Raw genomic sequence first — 21609 nt, 5'->3', positions numbered from 1 at the left:
ATAAAAGTGCACACATGTCCTTGACACAAAACAAGTTTTTAACAAGTTATGATCATATTGCTCGCTAACTAACATCAATCTACAACACACACATAAATTTAGATAAATAAAATATTAATTTAATATTTTTTAAATAATTTTCATAATTTATATTGAAAATATTAAAAAAATTAATTTTAATATTCTTTAAATAAAAAAAAACAATTTCAACCACGATACTAAAGACAGTGACCAAGTTTAAGTGATTTCTATTTCACTTTGTTACATAGTTGAAGCACTTGCCATTTCCCATGAGCTGAAAGAACAAAAATCTAACTGTAGTTAGGTTTACTACTTTGGTTGGGCAACTCACTACTTTTCAATCATCAAAGCAAGGAGACATCGAGATGTTGGTGGGTCCCGTTAACAACAAAGTTAGCTGACGTGGCAGCATCTTCACTTTATGAGTGACCCTGTGATAATAATGGTAGGAGAGCATGGTAGAATAGAACAAAGATAAGGTAATGGCAGACGCAGCCGATCGAGCCAGACCGAACCGGGAAGAGGAGAACCGTTTAAAGCATGCCTGTGATGCTGGAATGGTGACTGGTGAAGTCCCTTCGGACAGCGAGGATTCTAATAATCCACTGAGTTCTGACTCTGTAAGCTCCGAGTCACCTCCAAGACTTGCTGATCTTGCAGCGAGTTTCCGGGTCTTCTCGGAGTCAATGGCTAGAATGGACCTTGCAGAGATGGAGATGATCAAGGCAAGAGAGGCTTCAAGGTTGGAGGCAGAGAAAAGGAGGATGGAGTTGGAGGCTGAGTTGACTAGAATGATGTTGCAGACTCAGTTGCAGATTGCTTCGATTGTGGCCGGGAAAGGAACGAGTAGAAAGAGGAAACGAGTTGGAGAAGAAGAGGGGGAGATGCCCATTCTGTCAAGGTACAGTTCATTCTCTCTCAATGAAAAAGTTTCGGACTTTTATATGTTTTTTGACTGCTTAACTCACTGAGTCGTGATTGGTTAACGCAGGGAAGGAGCTTTGCTGCTAAGTTTGCTACAATGCAACTTCTTCTTTTGAAGTCTATTTGTTTTGGATTCGGCCCTGGTTTCTTGCCCTTTTCTTTTCAACAAATAAAAATTTCTGCTTGATGTTTTCTCTATATTTAAGTCAAGAATGGACAGAGCAATAAAGAGATCTGCATCCATTGCTTCTTTGCATTATGTTTGATGGTGTGGTATCTTAACTACTGTTTTGCAAACCCTAAGTACAGAATTCCTACTGCAAAACCTGAAATTGACCTTCTGCTGATTAATTAGGACTCGTATGCATGCTATACATCTATTGATATACCTAGGGTTTGTGCTATATAACATTGAAATTACAATTCCTCTGTCAATCTTTCTAACATGTATCCACTTGAGGTTTCTGTGGGTGCATAATAGAACCTCGAATTTTCTGTTCTGCAATGCTAGCTAGAGCCTTCCTTCGATTCAAGGTGCTTTTCGGTGTATTCTGCCAGAGGTGAGAGGTTGAAACATGTAGAGATGAAATGCTTAGAACCTTGAATTTTCTGCTCTACAATGCTAGCTAGAGCCTTCCTTCAATTCATGGAGCTTTTTGGTGTATTCTGCCAGAGGTGGTAGACTTCCTTGTTCTCCATCTTTACTTGCTTGTCCTTGAATTATCTATCGATTATGCTGCGAATGCAAAGACATGTAAACAATACGATGTGAGAGGACATGAGATGTTTAGTTGGTTACCTTTGATGCCCATGATCGTTCTGCCTGTTGACACACATCTCTGACATCTCTTCCAGATAGATGAATACAGCAAGAGCAAATATGAGTGGAAAGGAAAATGAAAGAAAAAAAATGAATCAACTTAACATAGTACAGAAGGAATGCTCTCATCGCATGGACCAAAATCTTTCCAAATTGATTGCAGCCCAACCTCAAAACCACATTTATGAGAATTTCTACATGAACACAGAACAATTCGATTGGTTACTCCTCTGTTGCTCTAGCAAATTCCTCTAATTCCGATTTTGTTAGGTGCTAAGCATTCTGGGCAGCTTTTTCCAGGCGATTTGCCGATCAGGTGCACCAAAGGTAACCATTGAATCAAACACGACTAAGAACGCACATAAAACATGAGTTAGAATGCACTCCAATTGGCCCAGGCAATGATCAACATGATACAGAGATCTTTGCACTGATTTACACTCCTCTCTCAATAGTGGCTTTCTGAGTTTTTCTTGGGGGAACAAGTGCAAATTGACCAAACAAGTTTGTTTCTTGTCCTCAGCACGGATGCGTTTAGAAAGATGCAAAATGTAAAATTTCTCCAGCTAAATTACACAAGTTCTACGGAAGTTATGAGCACTTTTCCAATAGTGATGTGTACCTGTATCAAAAGCAGAAATAGCTTCTCTTATTCTGAGCAAATTAAAGAAAAAAAAAAGGTCCTAACGCGGAAATGGCCCATACCACAGAGACCTTCAAGGTTGATTTAAAAGCAGAAAATTGATGAACTGATAAGAGAACATCAGCGAAGGAAAGTGAGGATTGCAGGTAACTTTATCAGATTTACTTTATATATATAAAAAAAACATCAAATTTACTTTAACTTTATCTTGATTTTGATCTTAATGTTTGATACGTGCTACTTTAAGTGCCAGGTTCAAAATTTAATTTAACATAATTTGATGTGTTGGATTTCACAAAAGAAAGAAAGAAAAAAGAATATTGCGCTGGAAGTAAGAGAAAGCACTGTAAAAGAAATTATACACATTAATTATATATAGTTAATTAATGTAAGATTGGCCCGACCCATGGGTGCTCTTAATATATGTGGGAAGAAAAATCCTAAAGAACAAGAAGGTCAGAACTCTGCGTATGATATGTAATATATCATACACAGATACTTCCCCTCCTGCCATCCCTGCCTTTGCCAATGATTCAAATACTCAGAACTCTGTGTATGATATGTAAAATATCCGTGTTTAAAAGTTTGTTTAGTTTTTCGTTTTAATAATATATTTTTTATTTTTTCTTTAATATACTGAAATAAAAAAACTAAAAAATTTTAATCACTATTATATTAGTAATTACACAACTCAAATATAAAATCACTAAAAAAACAAATTTTTTTGATTTCAACTCCACCGACAAACTGACCAACTAATAGATTGGTAAGATACGAAGAGCCTTGATGATACTGGTGGGTGAAGAGGGTGTTTGGAAGTGTGATAGCTGTTGCTTTTCAAATAGCTTTTCGTGCCGAAAAGTATGCCAATAATGTTTTTTTATTTTTTAAAAATCATTTTTGATATCAGCACATCAAAACGATCTAGAAAGTACAAACCGATCTCAATTTTAATAAATAAAAAAAAAATTTCAAATTGTGCAAAAAGCCGTTTGGACCGCAGTACCAAACGGCCCGAAGTAAGAAGAAGTGAAGAACCGTGTGAGTTGATGAAAGGGATTGTGTTTGTGTGAGTGTCTCTAATGTCTCTTTTGGTAATTATACTCCACGCGTGATAAATGATTTGAGCAAATAAAAAAAAAGAATAAAAAAAGAAAATGGTCCTAAACGCGGAAATGACCCAGACCCCAGAGACTTGTGAGGTTGACTTAAAAACTGAAAATTGATGGACTGATGAGAGAACATCAGCGAAGGGAAAGTGAAGATTGCAGGTACTCTCTCTCTCTCTCTCTCTCTCTTATCTCTTTTAGTATTATGTTATATTGTGAAATGTAACTCTGCTGTAACTGAGAATCACTTCGATTAATTCACTATTAGAAACTAATTATTGATGATCTCATCAACCGATTTTGTTGGTTCAGCATAGAGATTTATCATATCTACAAGTATTTTTCTGAAAGGGCATGGAGGAGTTGATTGCTGGGAAATAACTTGAAAATTGTCTTACAGAAAAAGTAAGATAATAATATATGAACACTTCAGCTTATTGGTGTGCTGTCGATCTTGATCTATCGACTTTAATCCTGCAATTCCTTTTTTTTGTTGTCCAGATCTTTGTAAAGTCTTATCTTTGCTAGACTCGAAATGGCTGCTGGGAAATATCAAGAATCCTACTCTTCTCGGTTTTCTAATTGTAAATATCAAGTGTTCTTGAGTTTTAGAGGTGAAGACACCCGCAAGAACTTTACCGATCACCTCTACAAGGCCCTGGTTGATGCAGGGATTCACACATTTAGAGATGATGATGAAATTCGGAGAGGAGAGAATATAGATTTCGAGCTCCAGAAGGCAATACAAGAATAAAAAATATCAATAATCGTGTTCTCCAAAAACTATGCTTCGTCGAGATGGTGCCTCGATGAACTCGTAATGATCATGGAACGTAAGAGGAATGCTGACTGCATAGTTTTGCCAGTATTCTATGATGTGGATCCATCCCAAGTCGGACGTCAAACAGGGAGCTTCTCTGCAGCATTTGTGGAACATGAAAAGAGCTTCAACAAGGAGATGGAGCGGGTGAATGGGTGGAGGATTGCTTTAAAGGAAGTGGCTGATTTAGCTGGAGTGGTTCTAGGAGATGGGTAAGTTGTATCTCTTAATGAAACTATACATAGCATAAGACTAGAATGCTGGTCGTGAACTCTTAATTTCTTTCAATTAAGTATACTGATAAGAAAACATAAACAAAAATAAAATAAAATACTTATGATTTCTTCATTGGTTTTTTTTTTTTTTCCAATCATGATTTGGTTTTAACTATCAAATCATTGACATGCAACCTGCTTTAATTTCTTAGCTAAATGTTGTCTATTTTTAGAGACTACTAATTATCGTACATTGTACTTTATGTTTTGATGTAGTTACGAGGCACCGTTTGTCCAGTCTATTGTGGAGAATGTCTTAAAGAATTTGGATCAAAAAATGTTTCATGTCCCCCTTCATTTCATTGGAAGAGATGCTCCAGTACAAGCTATCAACTCATGGTTGCAAGATGGATCCCATGGTGCTGCCATTGCTTTACTCTATGGAATTGGTGGAGTTGGAAAGACAACCATAGCTAAGAGTGTTTTTAACCAGAACTTTTATAAATTTGAAGGAATGAGCTTCCTGTCAAATTTTAGATCAAAGGATATAGTTTGCCTACAGAGGCAACTTCTTTTCGACATCTTAAAAAAGACTATTGATGAGATAAATGATGAAGATGAAGGAATTCTGAAGATTAAGGATGCCTTATGTTGCAGAAGAACTCTTATTGTTCTAGATGATGTGGACAAAAGGGACCAATTCAATAAAATCATTGGCATGCAAAGTTGGCTTTGTAAAGGAAGTAAAATCATTGTAACAACCAGAAATAAGGGTCTGTTTTCAGCTAATGATATTGAGTGGTTCGAGTGCAAAGTCGACCTGCTAGATGATGAAAAATCACTTGAGCTTTTCAGTTGGAATGCCTTTGGACAAGCTGACCCTGTTGATGGTTTTGTAGAAGACTCTGGGAGAATAGTACGTCACTGTAATGGACTTCCATTAGCTCTTCGAGTTATTGGGTCCTCATTGTCCGGAAAAGGAAGAGAAATATGGGAAAGCGCATTACAACAATTGGAAGTGATTCCTAATTTTCAAGTTCAAAAGGTTCTTCGAATAAGTTACAACTTTCTTGATGGTGATTATCTGAAAAACTTATTCCTTGATATCGCATGTTTCTTCAATGGAATGGATGTGGATGATGCAGTTAGGATACTGGATGGGCTCGATAAAGGTGCAATATTTGGGATTGACAATCTCATCGATAGATGTCTTGTTGAAATCAACAATTATAAAAGGTTGTGGATGCATCGACTAGTAAGAGCTATGGGAAGGGAAATTGCTCGTCAAGAATCTCCTAAATGTCAAAGAATATGGCGTCACGAGGATGCTTTTACCGTTTTGAAAGGAACTACTGTAAGTAGCTGAATTTTTTTATATGTGTACTTAAATGGTTTGTGGTGCCTTAACATGTTCTTTCATTTACTTTCCTTTCTCATGTACTTTTAATATTATTATGCAGGATGCTGAAAAATTGCGTGGCCTTACTATTGATATGCATGCATTAATGAAAGATAATTATGCAGAAGTTGTCTGTACTGATTCAATGGTTCGCCGAAAGCACAATAGGCTTAACTTCTTTCAACAATTGCTTTCTAATTTTTCTGATAGGGGAAAATTACAAACAAGTTTGTTTTCTATCCTCAGCACGGATGCTTTTAGAAAGATGACAGATGTAAAATTTCTCCAACTAAACTACACTAATTTTGATGGAAGTTTTGAGCACTTTCCCAAGAATTTGATATGGTTATGTTGGCATGGATTGTCTTGGAGCTCCATACCAAATCACATATGCTTGGAGAAGCTTGTGGTTCTTGATCTATCCAGAAGTTGTCTAGTTTATGCTTGGAAAGGCAAACTGGTATGTATCAAGTCTCTCTATAGCTATCTCTCTCGTTTTCAATTGATAACAACTAAATTCATGTATTTTCAGTTTCTTCCAAAATTGAAAGTTCTTGATCTCCGTCACTCTCGTGATCTCATTAGAACCCCAGACTTCTCGGGTCTCCCAGGCCTTGAAAAGCTAATACTTGAAGACTGCATTCGTTTGGTTCAAATTCAAGAATCTATTTGTGATTTACAAAGACTGTTGATCTTAAATCTAAGAAATTGTACAAGTCTTATGGAGCTTCCAGAAGAAATGAGTAGATTGAATTCACTTCAAGAGCTGGTTTTAGATGGTTGCTCAAATCTTGACATCTTGAATATGGAGTTAGAGCATCATCAGGGGCGCAACTTGCTTCAAAGTGATGGAATTGTTGCAAGTGCATTGTACATTACATCTCTTCCATTGAAGCTATTCTTTCCCTCTAGGTTTTCAGCGAGGAAAATGTTGAGATTTACCTTGTTTTCACTGCCACGCTCCTTGATGAGTCTAGATTTAAGTGGAACTTCAATTGGTGCTCTTCCTGAAAGCATCAAGGATCTTGGTCTACTCAACTACCTATGTTTAAGCAATTGCAAAATGCTTCTGGCACTCCCAGAGCTTCCATCTCATTTGGGTAGGTTAGATGTGTCCTTTTGCAATTCACTGCGAAGACTTGCAAATGGAATCCACTTGACTGTAGCAGATGGTTGTGATCAATTTCTCGAGCTCCAAGATTGGATAAAGCAAGAATAAATCAAGAAGTTTGACTCCCACGTGTTCAGAATAATGGAAATAGTTAGTGGTCAAATACAGCCATCGAGATTTCAGGTCCTCCCTCACTCATTTTATTGTTTTTGAAAACTACATTTTTAATATTTGTCTTTTGCTCATTTTATAGACTTTTTTTTTTTGTGGTACAGATAACATTTTTGTATGGCATATTCAACGTTGTCGCATACGTATTTGATGAAGAAGAGAAGTCGAGGTGGTTTCATGAGGAGGAAGAAGAGGATAAATGGCTAATTCAGAACGAGTTTGTACATAACTTTTCATTCAAAATATCCTCACCTGGGACGCGCCGGATATGTGGCTTTAATCTGTTCACAAGGTTTAGGGTGACGTCAGAATACAGTGGCTCTAGTATAGTTATTATTGGAATCAGAAACAAGACCAATCAATTGCGTCGTCAAGCCTCTTTCTTAGTGATTTACAGGCTTGGGGTTCGTGAAATCCAATCGCTAAGCCACTGGAAATTAGGGGTCGGTGATCCTACATTTGATAATGGTGATGACGTGAGTATTTCAGTGCTTCCACATGATCCAGCTATTCAAGTAAAGGCGATTGGTGTACAGTGGTTGCATGAAGAGGAAGGAAAGGATGAAGTTATCAATGCCCACAACAGTAGCGATGATGCACACGCGGCCAAAGTAGAAATAGCTTCTCGTATTTTTAGAAATTATTATTGTGGCTTCTATGAACGCGGTGTGGCTTGGGGGTATTTTGCAAAGAAGGGTCTAGAACTTGTAATAATTTAGGCTTCATTCAGTAGAGGTTTGCTTTTTTAGATTTCAGCCGTAAAATGAATAAAAGCTCCAAAGCTTTTGAAAATAGTTTTGTATCTCCAGTAATCTTCCTCCAACGTCTAGCATGAGATCTTTTATTTATAAATATTTATAATGGCTTTTATATTTTTTTTTTAATATCACATGATATTATTTTATTAATTAATTTTTATTTATAGGATCTTGTATTATTATAATAAGATATATTAAATATTTTATTTTATATGCCAACCTTTTTTTATTGACCAAAATATATGTCAAGAAACATTTCTTTTTCATATTATTTTATCTATTTTATTTTATTTTTATGTAAAAATAAAATAAAAATAATATATGGTGAAATTTGATCTGTAATTTTTTTCTTCTACATATATCATCTCGAGACAAGTTCACTTGTAGTTAAAAATAGGTGAGCATGTCTCGAAAATATAGTTGAAATAATTTTATAATTTGAATATATTTCATTTTAATTAAAAATTGATTTGATTGTATTAAATTTTCACAATAAACATCAAAATTTAAATTTTAAAAATCAATTTTAATTGAGAATTATCAAATTAAAAGATAGAATTAAAATTCAATAACAAAAGTGGAAATCCTAAAATTTTATATAGTAGCCAGCAACTTTGACTGCTGTGAGATCTTAGTTTTGAAAGTGTTGGTATTGTGGTAGTTTTTATGGTTGTAATTTGAAAAAAATTATTTTATAAAAAATATTTTTAGTTGAAGTCGGTTTGGTATTTATATATATTTAGTTAAAACTGTGGTTGAACAAAAAGTAGTTTAATGTGTTTGGTTAAGAATACTTTTCAAATTGAGGTTATAAAATTATATATATATATATATATTTTGATGGTTTTAAATTTAAATATTATAAATTTAACTATTGCTAGTACATCATGAAATAAATAATACTTTATATACAATATTTTTTATTGTTTTATTAAATTATCTACAATTCCATCACGTATGAATTACAAACGATAAGGATTACAATTTTCTTGGTTTCTTAAACGCGTAAAAATATCATATAAAATATAATCAGGAACAAAATTGAGATTGCGATCAAATTCTGTAAATGCTATGTTATTAAGCGATCTCTGTCTAATTTATAAAATGTCATTGAATAATATTTAACACTAGTTTTTTAAATAAAATATAATTAAAAATAAAAATAAAAATAAAATTTAATTTAACTTTTTTATTTTATTTTATTGAATCAGACTTCATTCAATATATTTCACTTTAGATTGGAAACGATACAGTCAGAACAGTAAAGCCACTCTCCACGGCAAAAAATAGTATTGTGCTGCTTTTAGTAATTCTGAATTTTCAAAGCAAAAAATGATGGGTCCATGAATAGTGAATAGAGTTTTTTCCGTTAGTAAACATTTGTTTTTTGTGGTTTGCTTTAAAAGCCGAAGTAACCACGAAAACAAACGGGTAGAGAACTTTCATATATCATGGCATGCTCTGTTGATTTGCCCAACCCATTCTCCTGATGCAAGATCAAGTGGTAAAAGTATTCCAGGTTTAAATCTTCAAGAAATTGCTGACTATGTCTGAGGAGAAATAGACCGCAACCTCATCTTGTAGAGCGTGACCAACGCCACAGTGCTGTGGTTTTGTGTAGACCCTCACAAACCCCATCTTTGCTTCTTTTTAAGAACTGAGTGGAGGAGGCGGTGGGAGTGGCCCGATGGCAGTGATGGAGGTATTGAAAGCTCGACCTGTGTTGTTGCACATACGCAAGGTTACCTTCTGTAGAATTTCAAACTTCTGCAATAACAGTCCCATAAGCTCTTTATTATCAGGGTAACCGCATGGCATTCTCTGGCTATAGGGAGGGTTTTTTTTTCTAAAAAAAAAGAACAAAAAAAAAGAATAAGGAGGGGGATCGAAGAGCAAGAACAGAGCAAACACAGTACAGGAAGGGAAGAGAGGCACAGCTTGTCCAATCTATCGTGGAGAAGGTCTCAAAGAATCTGGATCGTAAAATATTTCATGTCCCCCTTCATTTCACTGGAAGAGATCATCTGGTACAATATGTCAACTCATGGTTGCAAGATGGCACCCATGGTGCTGCTATTGCTATACTCTATGGGATTGGTGGAGTTGGGAAGACAGCCATAGCAAAGACTGTTTATAACTAGAACTTTCATAAATTTGAAGGATGAAGCTTTCTATCAAATGTTAGAGAAAGGTCATAAGAATCCAATGTTATAGTTTGTCTATAGAGGCAACTTCTTTCAGATATCCTAAACAAGACTGCTGATGAGATACATGATGTCGATGAAGGGATTATAAAGATTAAGGGTGCATTATGTTGCAGAAGAACTCTTATTGTTCTCGATGACGTGGACAAATGGTACCAATTCAATGCAATTGTTGGCAGGCAAAATTGGCTTTTCCAAGGAAGTAAAATCATTGTAACAACTAGAAATAAGGCTTCGATTGTAGCTGATGGTGAGTGTGTCAAGTGCAAAGTTGAACCTCTAGATAACAAAAAATCACTTGAGCTTTTCTTTACGAAAAAGATCTTGTAATCTTTGATTTGCCTATAAATAAATTTGAGGGATAACAGTAACCTAGATGCTCTTGCTCTGCCCTTTGTTATTTGTTTAAGTTAAGTTCTCTAAATACCATTTGAACAACAGAAATAAGCTGCAGAGACTGATCCTGTGGGGAGATAATTAAAACCAGAAATGCCATAGAGTCAGAAATGTCGATTTCTTTGTTTCTTGCTCCATTATTATTCCAGCACATCCTCCATGTTTGTTTGCACCTTAATCAATCTGATCCCGAAACACAGGCTGCATATGCTGCAGAACGATCTTCGTTTGCCAAATGTATCCAATGCTCCTGCAACTTCTTATGTTCCTCTTTCACAAATTCTTTATATGGTTGTACATGCAAATTATCAAGGTCACCTAACGCACAGTTAAGAGGTTTAGATTGATTTTTTTTTTACTGGGATTGCTTCAGGCTCTTAACAAGTTGGTGCTACTTCTTGCTTATCTTCAATTATGACATATATTTGGCACCGTCGCTATGGTGGATATTGTGCTTGTGTAGCTTGTCCCCTTTTCCAGGTCTATCTGAAGCAACCACTGGCTTTCCACGTTTCTCCTTCATGGTGCCTTCATCACAAATCCTCTTTTGAAACTCTCCACCCTTTGTTGCAGGAGAGTTCTCATTATCACTGCTAGATGTTTTCTCCTCTGCAACCAAGGATCAAGGATCCCGGAAAGGAAGTTTTGTAGAGCATATGGAGAAGGTGAAGAAGTGAAAATTGCCTCTGGTCTCCGAAGCACCATGATGAGTGCGTAACGTTGGCCTTCTTGAGATTGAATTGTGGAAAGATTCTATTTGAATTAGAATCCAAGGTTTGAGTATACTGAAAGGAAGAGGGTTTATCTCTTGCACGATGGCCTCCAAGTTATCTCCTGCAAGTGAGAAAACTTTTCCCAACAATCGTTCACTTTCTCCATATGCAACAGGCATGTCTTTTCCGTATTGACCCGTACAGAAACAAATTCTGAGTGATTTTCTTTCTCCATTGGGAATCGATCAAATCCACAAGCTATGAAACTTTCCTCATCCTGAAGCGAGTAATTCATGTGTATAAAAAGGTTTCCAATGCCCCTTACAGCATGACAAATAAGAAACATGGCTAACGCAACAAACAAAATTGCTCATGTAGATCGATCACTCAATATTTTTTTGCTAAGATCTGAACAGGGGAACAAGCTTGGTGGACCTTCAAAAAGCACAACCGGGTCGGGTTAACATAAATAATATGGACAGAATCAATTAATGGGCTTCACATGTCTAGCCTACCATACACACCATCGAATGAATATTGAATATGAATCCCAGTGGGGCTCTGGGGCCACGTGATTAGCTTAAACTAGATTATTTACCTGAACTGTATTACTAGTAGGGCAAAGTTTTTTTCAATGTAAAAAAGATGTTGAGGTGAAGGTAGTGTTTTTTTTTTAAAAATAATAATAATAATTAAAGATTTAGGTTGTTAAGTTGCCTTAATTCAATAAATATAATTAATTTAATAATATAATTAAAAAAAATAGAGAACAACAATAAGCAAAACGAACTAAAAAATTTCATAATAATCAACTAAAAAAAGAGATGCCGGCCAATATTACATAAATATATCCTCATAGTATTTGATAACGAAGCAAAAAAATCAAATGAGAATGTAACAACCTTATAAAAAAAAATGAATCTCAATTCTAAGCAATCAAATGTTAAAGGATAAAATTAAAAAAAAAATCAAATTAAAAAAGAACAAAAAAAATGATTTGAGTCCACCCAAGTTAGTTAGCCAAATACATAACCGCATCATGAGATCAGGATAACCTTGTAGAGAAAAAATAAATAAAACAATAAAGCTCAAATCTCAGATAATGCAATGTTGAAGGGCAAAACCAAGAAAAACAATCCAATCTAAAAAACAATGGAAAAACAAAAGGACATATGTTAACTTACTGTTAACTCACTAAATTACAAGATTGAAATAACCCAAAAAAAAATTCATGAAATTCAATTCCTAAACAACCCAATATTGAAAGATGATTTAAAAAAATTATCAATTTTTAAAATGACCTAAAAAAATAAAATAAACTCAACATAATCTTCAAAACTTGTAGCTTAAATTATGAGACTGTAACCAATCTTATAAAATGTAAACCTATAAAAATAACGAAATCAAATTCCTGAGTAATAAAATGATGAGAGACGGAATTAAAAATAAATCAATCAAAAAATAATAAGAAACAAAAACAAATAATAATTAGAAAAAAAATTTGTTAGATTATGCTTCGTCGAGGTGTTGCTTCGATGAACTTGTAATGATCATGGAGTGCAAGAGGAATGATGACTGCATAGTTTTGCCAGTATTCTATGATGTGGATCCATCTGAAGTCGCTGTAGCATTATTGGATCATGAAAAGCGTTTCAAGAAGGAGATGGAGCGAGTGAATTGGTGGAGGATTGCTCTGAAGAAAATTGCAGATTTAGGAGGAATGGTTTTAGGAGATAGGTAACCACAGTGCATTCCTCATTTTTTTTTATATGTAAATAGTTTTTTATAAGGAATTAATAATTTAAATGATATAAAAAAATTACTAATATAATCCTCTTTTATTGATATATTTTTCTTAATAAAAATTTATATTTTGTTAGCAATGCACTTTATTTAAATTTTATCTAAATAAAATAATTTATTAATATAACTTTGCATTATAGCTCATGTAATATCATTATGACTAACTCTAATAATTAAAAGATCGTTTGAGAATATGGTTGAAACCGTGTTTTTTTTTAAATTAAAAAAAAATTATTAAATTTTATATATATATATATATATATATATATATATATTTTCATATCATTTTAATGTGTTAATCTCAAAATTAATTTTTAAAAATAAAAAAATATTATTTTTATATACTTTTAAATAAAAAATATTTTAAACTATAACTCTACTATAATCTCAAATAAGTATTACATCGGGTGGTCAATAAGGCATGTCGTTTATCTTGAGTTTCCGTACTGAAATCAATATTAGATAGAATTGATTTTCTTGAATATATATTAATGTCTATAAATAATTAAAACGTGAATCACATTGAATGCAACAAAAATGATAAAAGAATAAGGAAAACATGAATCAATGGTTTGAGAAAAGTAAGAACCGAAAAAAACGTCCTCCAACTATATATGTAGTCTTGATTAAGTCGCCAGACAACTTTTTTTAATCTCAATTGGGCCCTAAAGTTTTTTTTAATAATTATTAACTATATACATAGTGTAGGAACTGAACATTTTTAATAATTACATAAAAAATTCTTTTCTCCCACCGGTAAGTTGTACTTTTTTTATAATTATTTCAGAATCAAAGATTACTTGCTAAGGCAAAAAAATCCTATTCTTTTTTTCCCTTGAATAGAAAGGCAAAAATATGCTCGCAATCTATCATAGATTCGTTAAATACTATTAAATATCAATGTTATAAGTTTATATAAAATTCAATCAAGAAAGAATTAATTAGTCTTTAAAAAAAAAATGACTCAAGGTTACCCTCACCCTATACTAAAAAAAATTATATTGCTAGAATACACAAATTATAGTTGGTGCTGAGGTCACCGTGAAGATAATTCCTGAAAAATTAAATGATTGTTTTAAAAAACAAATAATAACATGTTGGTGTTACAAATGAAATAAGAGAAAAAAAAAACATAATTAAAAAAAATTAAATTAGTAATATGTATTTGTTTACATGTGAATATTGTTTGTGCTATAAATAACATGGATACTTGTATAATTGAAATTAAATTCACCATATTTTAGATAAACTAATAGTCTAAACAAGATTTGCGAGAAATTAAAGTTCCAAACTGACGTGTTACTATTTTTATATTGCTTTTTAAATATTGAGTTAGTTAAAAATTTCGCTTTGTAATTTTTTTTCTTTAAAATATTATGGATTGCTACAGTGTTTTTCCATATAATTTTTCTATTTTATTTTTTAAAATTATATTTGTCAATTTCTTTTTATATTGAAATATAACTAAAACCGATCAGTGTTTTTACTATGGACTGCACTATGCAGTCCACAGTAAAACACTTTTTTTTTTTAACTGTGCTGACTTTTTTTTTCGTTTTTTTTTTTTTTTTACTTTTTGCTTCTTTTTTTTTAGTTTTTTTTTTCTTCATTTTTTCTTTGTTTTTTTTTTTTATGGATATTTTTTTAAATTTATTTTTGTTAATGTTAAATTTTTTTGTATTTCAAACTTTTATAACAAGTATTCCGGATTTAACGTGTTAACTCAATTTTTTTTTTATGGTTTTTCTTTTTAATTAATTTTTTTGTTTAATTAATTATGGGTTAACCCAATTAATTTAGATTTTTTTTTTACGTTTTGCTTTTCTTTTTCTTCATTTTTTCTTCATTTTTTTTATGGATTATTTTAAAAAAAAAACATTTTGTTAATGTTAAATTTGTTTTCTATATCAAACTTTTATAACACGCATTCCAAGTTTAACGGGTTAACTTAAATTTTTTTTTTTCTGGTTTTTCTTTTTAATTAATTTTTTTATTTTCACAGTAAAACACTGATTTCTTAGGTGTTTTTTTTTTTAAGTTGTCTTAGTTTTTTTATGTTTTTCGGGATTTTTTTTGCTTCTTCCTTTGTTTTTTTTTTAACAAAATTTTTTTGTTTAATTTATTTTATTAATGTTTAATTTTGTTTATTTAGTTGTCAGATTTTTTATGACACATTTACTGGATTTAACAGGTTAACTTAGTTTGACAAGTTAAAATAGAATTTGTTTTTGCTTTTTATTCTTTTTAATTAATTTTTTTCGTTTAGTTTAGTTTATTAATGTTAAATTTCTTTCTATTTAGTTATTAAACTTTTATGACACATATCCCGAGTTTCACGGGTTAACCTGGTTTCACGGGTGAACCCAGTTAATTCTGGGTTGACCCATCAATTTTTATTATTATTATTTTCATAAATATTTTTGTTTAATTTAGTTTGTTAATGTTAAATTTTTTTTTATTTAGTTATGAGACTTTCATGACACAAATCCTGCGTTTAACGGGTTAGCATTGTTTGACGAGTTAACCCGGATTTTTTTTTCTTTTTAATTAAGTAATTTTTGTTTAGTTTAGTTTGTTAATATTCACTTTTTTTTTTATTTAGTTACCAGACATTCATGACACAAATCCCGGGTTAACTTGGTTTAACAAGTTAACGTGAAATTGTTTTTGCTTTTTTTTTTCTTTTTTTAATTTTTTTTGTTTAGTTTAGTTTGTTAATGTTAAATTTCTTTATATTTAGTTTTTTTTTCTTCTTAAAGGTTTCTTTTCTTTTCTTTTTTTTTATTAATTTTATTTAATTAATTTAGTTTATTAATATTAAATTTTTTTCTAAGTAGTTTTCGGCTGATGTCTTTAGTTGTTTTTGTTTTTTTTATGCCTTTAACTGTGCACTACACAGTGCAGTTCACAGTGAAAAGGCTGATGCCTTTTGTTTTTTTTTTAATTAATTTTTTTCATTTAATTTAAATTGTTAATGTTAAATTTTTTTCTATTTAGTTATCAAACTTTCATTACATGGATTCTGGGTTTGACATGTTAACCTGGTTTGACGAGTTAGCCTAGTTAATTCTGGGTTAACCCATTAATTTGTTTTTTTTTTAATTATCAAACTTTCATGATGCGAATTCAAGGTATGATGGGTTAACCTGGTTTGAAGGGTTAACACAGTTAATTCATATATTTTTTTTCTTTTTTCTCATTAGTTTTTTTCTTCTTGTTGGTTTTTTTTTTAACTAATCTATTTAATTATCACACTTTTATGACACGACCTTGCAGCCAGACCCACGTCTAATGCTATTAGATCTGGTATTGTAGTTCAGACACTTTTATGCTAAGGGTTAACCCAGGTTTAATGTTATTATTAATATTATAAACATTACTCTTGGATCAAGCGATGTAACCAAAACTGAGACTCTTGGGTATTACTTTACAAAAAAACCTAACACTTTTAAATCTTGACTATTTTTGAAATGCAAAAAATAATTGACCCGCGGCATCGCGCGGGGCATGTAATTAGTAACACCTATAAGAGCAAAGATCCTCCTGCTCGACGCCATTGTTGTTTTCTCTCTCTTCTCCCTTCTGAAAACACGAGCTCCATGAAAGTTCAAGAGCAACGATCGCGCTTCACTTTCCACTGCAATAATCTCACATATACCAGGCCATTTCAAATATAAACGAAACGAGGCGTTTAGTAGTGTATTCATTACGTACTGATGCATCGTATATCATAGATTAATGCTGAAAATATACAAGAAAAATACATGCATGGCTGTAGTTTATCAACTCATACTTGGTTTTTTTAAGATGTATAAAACAGTACAATATTTCGATACAATCAATGGCCTGATGGCTAGGTATTTGACCAAAACATCGACAGCTCATGTATTGCTCAAATTTTCTTCGTGGCAGAGAATTCAATGGCTTTGTCTTTTTGTCAACCATCATCTTATACTTTCTATTAAATTACAAACTACCTTTTCCAGCAACTCAACCATCGAACAGAATGGGTAGTGGTGTCGGATAGGGATCGGGGTGCAGATATTTTTTAATGGCATGAGCCCGGCTATGGTTTCAAGAAACACGGCCTTAAAAATTGATGGTGATGGGAAAAGCATGTAGTAAAAAACAAAGGATTGGGTTTTTTTTTTTCATTTCACTTTAAGATGAAATTAATCGAATGCAGATCTGAAAAATAAGGGAGCGAAGTTTTGTGTGAATTGTATAACCATGTGAGGTGAGATAGATTTTTGCAAAGAATGGAGAGAAAAGGTGGATAGCGAGATCATGATGCCTAACGAGATTTTTACAAAAATATAAGAGTTTGATATGCATCTCGACGGAGTTTTCAACGTGTTTTAATATTGAAGATATTTTTTAAAATATATATATATTATTTTAATATTTTTTCAAGTTCCTTCTATCATACATAAGTACCTTATTTGAAAAAATTATAAAATATAATTCTTAATCAATCAAATATTAAATAATAATAACAAAAATCAATTTAATGTTGAAAAATAAAATTTATATAAAAAATAATTATATCTAAAAAAATTTATAATCATGTGAAGTCAGGTAGAATTTTGTAAAGAAATGAGAGAAAAGGTGGAAAGCAAGACCACAATGCCTGGCGAGATTTTTTTAAAAATATAAGAGTTCGGTCTCTAAGGGTATATTGACAGAGTTTTCAACATATTTAATATATTAATATTAAATATATATTTTTTATTCATTTTCAAGTCTCTTCCATCAAATAGAAGTATAGATTTGAAAAAAATTATAAAGTACAATTCTCAATCAATTAGATATTAAATAATAATAAAAAAAATTCGTTTAGTATTGAAAGATAAAAATAGTATAAAAATAATTATATCTGAAAATTTTTATAATCATGTGAAGTGAGATAGAATTTTGCAAAATAATGGAGAGAAAAGGTGGAGAGCGAGATCACAATGCCTAGCGAGATTTTTAAAAAAATGTAAGAGTTCGGTCTATGAGGGTATCTTGACGGAGTTTTCAACATATTTTTAATATATTAATATTAAAGATATTTTTTAAAAAATATTTATTGTTTTAATTTATTTTAAAGTCTCTTCCATAATACAAAGGTACGGTATTTGAAAAAAATTATAAAATATAATTTTCAATTAATCAAATATTAAATAATAAAAAAATTTATTTTCAAGTCTCTTCCATCCTACAAAGGTGCTGTATTTGAAAAAAATTATAAAATATAATTTTTAATCTATCAAATATTAAATAATAAAAAAATCAATTTAGTGTTGAAAGATAAAAATAGTATAAAAATAATCATATCTAAAAAAATTTATAATCATGTGAATTGTATAATCATGTCAAGTGAGATAGAATTTTGCAAAGAATGGAGAAAAAAAGGTGGAGAGCGAGATCACAGTGCCTAGCGAGATCTTAAAAAAAATGTTAGAGTTCAGTCTCTAAGGGTATTTTGGTGGAGTTTTCAACATATTCTAATATCTTAAAATTAAAGATATTTAAAAAAAATATTATTTTAATTTATTTTAAAGTCTCTTCCATCATACAAAAGTATCATATTTAAAAAAAAATCATAAAATATAATTCTCAATCAATCAAATATTAAATAATAATAAAAAAAAATCAATTTAGTGTAAAAAGATAAAAATAGCATAAAAATAATTATATCTAAAAAATTATCAAAATAAAATGAATAGAAATCAAATAAATAAGGATCAACATGGTATAAAACTAAAATGAAATTAAATGTTGAGAGATATAAATAAAAAAATAATTTTAATTAAAAAATATGATTAAAAAATAAATAACAATTAAATGAATGAGGACTAAATATAAGAGATGAAAAAAATTGAATAAAAATAAAATTAAAATATATATATATATATATATATATATATAATTTTATATACCATTTTAAAATAACAATAATTAAAAGAAGAGAGATCAAGTTCGAAGAAAAAAAAAATTGAATGTTGGTTTGGAATTCTAAAATGCAGCACGTTAAAATCAAGATGGAAAGAAAGAGAAAAAACATTTACCAGCGTTAAGCCAGGGGTCATAACATCACTTGTGCTGCCGTGAGAGGAAAAAAGCACCAAGACAAATCAAACCACATTAAAAAAGTTTCTTATTTATGTTTAGAAATCATTGCACCCGTCATCTAAAAGCGATGAAGCATATGGTATGTTGGCGCTTGCTATACACACACTATTTATATTTTTTTATTAATATTTTATATTTAATAAAGTAGTAAATTGTGTCTCAGTTAACATATATATATATATATATATATATATATATATATATATATGTGTGAGAAAAGATGAAATAATCCCTAGATGACAACTTATAACTTTATTGTGTTTAATGGTATTTCTGTCACTTAATTGTTAGAAAAAAAAGGACTAAAATACAATAGCATAACAACGTGCTAATTTTTTTTAAAAGTATTTTAGTAATTTATATATTTAAAAAAACAAAGAGACGAAGTTGTCCTCGGACAACTGCATAACAACTAAAGGCCATTGATTTTTATTTTTTATTTTTTATGAGAGGTAAAATAGCATTTACACTATAACGGTGAATTTTTTCTTCGGTAGAAATTGCCACGTACTATTGTTGTCAACTTGTATAAAACTAAAGGGTGTGGGAAAATTACTATTCCCCACACCCAATGCACCGTGTATTACAGTAATCTACAATGTATTTCTTTCTCTCTTTTTTTTTTCACTTTTTTTATACCTTTTCTTTTTTCTTTTCAAAATTACTTTCCTTTTTTTATTTATTTTTTTTAAATTATCTTTGTTGATTTTACTATTTAAATATTGAGTTGGTTAAAAATTTCGCTTTGTAATGTTTTTTATTTTTTTGAAAAATACTATGAGATTGAAATAACTCAAAAAAAAATTATAAAATTCAATTTCTAACTAACCCAATGTTGAAAGATGATTTATACATTACTCTTAACTGATCAGTGAACATTAAGGAAAAATAAAAATAAAAGAATTTTTTTTTCTCATTTTCTGATATTTTCGTTCTTAGTTACTTGAAAAAAGCAATGATTTCTATATTATTCCATTTTCGGTTTCAATCATTGACGCACAGCCTGGTTTAATTTCTTTTTTCCAAGATACCAAGATTTTGAAACTTTATAGAGAGACTCGCTAATTATCATGTATTGCATTTTTCTTTTTGATGCAGGTATGAGTCACAGCTTGTCCAATCTATTGTCGACAAGGTCTCAAAGAAATTGGATCGTAAAATATTTAATATCCCCCTTCATTTCATTGGAAGAGATCCTCCAGTAAAACATATCAACTTATGGTTGGAAGAATATGGCTCCCACAGTTCTGCCTTTGATATACTCTATGGGATTGGCGGAGTAGGGAAGACAACCATAGCAAATAGTGTTTATAACCAGCAGTTTCATAAGTTTGAAGGTAGGATCTTTCCATCAAATGTTAGAGAATAGTCAAAAGAATCCAATGGTGTAGTTTGCCTACAGAGACAACTTCTTTCAGATATCCTAAACAATGCTGATGACATGCATGATGTTGATGAAGGGATTATATTAAGGATGCGTTATGTTGCAGAAGAAATCTTATTGTTCTTGATGATGTGGACAAATGGGACCAATTCAATGCAATTGTTGGCATGCGAAATTGGCTTCGCCAAGGAAGTAAATCATTGTAAGAACTAGAAATAAGGCTTTGATTGTAGCTGATGGTGAGTGTGTCAAGTGCAAAGATGAACCTCTAGATAACAAAAAAATCACTTAATCTTTTGAGTTGGCATGCCTTTGGACAAGCTTACCCAGTTGAAGATTTTATGGAGGAATCTTGGAGAATAGTACATCATTGTAATGAACTTCCATTAGCCCTTTGTGCTATTGGTTCTTCATTTTTTAGTAAAAATAGAAAAGCATGGGAAATCGCATTACATGAAATGGAAGTGATTCCAAATTGTCAAGTTCAAAAGGCTCTTGCAAAAAGTTCCAACTCTCCTGATGATGATTATCAAATGAACTTATTCCTTGATATTGTTTGTTTATTTAATGGAATGGATAGAGATCATGCAGTTAGGACACATGATGGGCTCGGTATAGGTGCAAGATTTAGGATTGACTATCTCATCGACTAATGTCTTGTAGAAATTGTTAAAAATTAAAAAATGATAAAAGTTATAAATGCATCAACTCGTAAGAGATATGGGAAGGGAAATTGCTCGTCAAGAATCACCCGAATGTCAAAGAATATGGCATCACATGGAAGCTTTTATAGTTTTGAAAGAAACAAGTGTCAGAGTACCTGGTTTTGTTTTCCTATCTGCATGGTATTTAGGTGTCTTAAAATGTTCATGCTTTTAATTTCTTTTCACATTTACTTTCAATATTTTGGAAGCATGATGCCGAAAAATTGTGTGGCCTTACCCTGTATATGCATGAATCAGTACAGAAGTTGTTTGTACTGATTCAACGGTTCGCCTGCA

The 21609-nt window shown here is 31.4% G+C and overlaps 3 protein-coding genes and 1 long non-coding RNA gene across 6 annotated transcripts; 3 read left to right on the top strand and 1 right to left on the bottom strand.

The window, feature by feature from the left end:
* Positions 1 to 461: 461 nt before the first annotated feature.
* Positions 462 to 1204, top strand: LOC118035087 (uncharacterized protein At4g22160). The gene is made up of 2 exons (XM_035040575.2): positions 462 to 922; positions 1013 to 1204. Exons 1-2 carry the CDS (start codon positions 504 to 506, stop codon positions 1059 to 1061), a joined length of 468 nt encoding a protein of 155 aa, XP_034896466.1. The 5' UTR covers positions 462 to 503; the 3' UTR covers positions 1062 to 1204.
* A 106-nt stretch (positions 1205 to 1310) lies between these two features.
* Positions 1311 to 2534, bottom strand: LOC140956187 (uncharacterized). The gene is made up of 2 exons (XR_012171295.1): positions 2471 to 2534; positions 1311 to 2387 (listed from the first exon to the last, which is right to left on the bottom strand). It is a non-coding gene; the product is annotated as an uncharacterized lncRNA (long non-coding RNA).
* Positions 2535 to 3555: 1021 nt separating this feature from the next.
* Positions 3556 to 7477, top strand: LOC118035091 (disease resistance protein Roq1-like). Of its 3 annotated transcripts, none has more exons than XM_073412798.1 (5): positions 3556 to 3679; positions 4019 to 4549; positions 4829 to 5906; positions 6013 to 7245; positions 7338 to 7477. In XM_073412798.1, exons 2-4 carry the CDS (start codon positions 4338 to 4340, stop codon positions 7168 to 7170), a joined length of 2448 nt encoding a protein of 815 aa, XP_073268899.1. In that variant the 5' UTR covers positions 3556 to 3679; positions 4019 to 4337; the 3' UTR covers positions 7171 to 7245; positions 7338 to 7477. The 3 variants fall into 3 exon arrangements, with proteins under 3 accessions (XP_073268899.1, XP_073268898.1, XP_073268900.1); XM_073412797.1 differs by having other exon boundaries at positions 3645 to 3922; XM_073412799.1 differs by having other exon boundaries at positions 3646 to 4549; positions 6013 to 6411; positions 6484 to 7245.
* Positions 7478 to 12856: 5379 nt separating this feature from the next.
* LOC140954250 (disease resistance protein RPV1-like) lies at positions 12857 to 21261 on the top strand. Its single transcript, XM_073412655.1, has 4 exons — positions 12857 to 13041; positions 20323 to 20561; positions 20643 to 20810; positions 20930 to 21261. The coding sequence occupies exons 1-4, from the start codon at positions 12857 to 12859 to the stop codon at positions 21259 to 21261; spliced, it is 924 nt and encodes a 307-aa protein (XP_073268756.1).
* The last annotated feature ends 348 nt before the right edge of the window (positions 21262 to 21609 follow it).

The sequence above is a fragment of the Populus alba genome, chromosome 11 (assembly GCF_005239225.2).
Source record: "Populus alba chromosome 11, ASM523922v2, whole genome shotgun sequence".
Classification (NCBI taxonomy): Eukaryota; Viridiplantae; Streptophyta; class Magnoliopsida; order Malpighiales; family Salicaceae; genus Populus; species Populus alba.
This window is presented reverse-complemented; position numbering and strand designations above follow the sequence as displayed.

Excerpts from the sequence above, each read along its gene's own strand:
- LOC118035091 (XM_073412798.1), top strand. The coding sequence starts at position 4,338 with ATGATCATGGAACGTAAGAGGAATGCTGACTGCATAGTTTTGCCAGTA. Across the intron at positions 4,550-4,828 it reads GGAGTGGTTCTAGGAGATGG|TTACGAGGCACCGTTTGTCC; the intron begins GTAAGTTGTATC and ends GTTTTGATGTAG. Across the intron at positions 5,907-6,012 it reads CCGTTTTGAAAGGAACTACT|GATGCTGAAAAATTGCGTGG; the intron begins GTAAGTAGCTGA and ends ATTATTATGCAG.
- LOC140954250 (XM_073412655.1), top strand. The coding sequence starts at position 12,857 with ATGGAGTGCAAGAGGAATGATGACTGCATAGTTTTGCCAGTATTCTAT. Across the intron at positions 20,562-20,642 it reads GCAGTTTCATAAGTTTGAAG|ATATCCTAAACAATGCTGAT; the intron begins GTAGGATCTTTC and ends AACTTCTTTCAG. Across the intron at positions 20,811-20,929 it reads CGCCAAGGAAGTAAATCATT|CTTACCCAGTTGAAGATTTT; the intron begins GTAAGAACTAGA and ends CCTTTGGACAAG.
- LOC118035087 (XM_035040575.2), top strand. The coding sequence starts at position 504 with ATGGCAGACGCAGCCGATCGAGCCAGACCGAACCGGGAAGAGGAGAAC. Across the intron at positions 923-1,012 it reads GAGATGCCCATTCTGTCAAG|GGAAGGAGCTTTGCTGCTAA; the intron begins GTACAGTTCATT and ends TGGTTAACGCAG.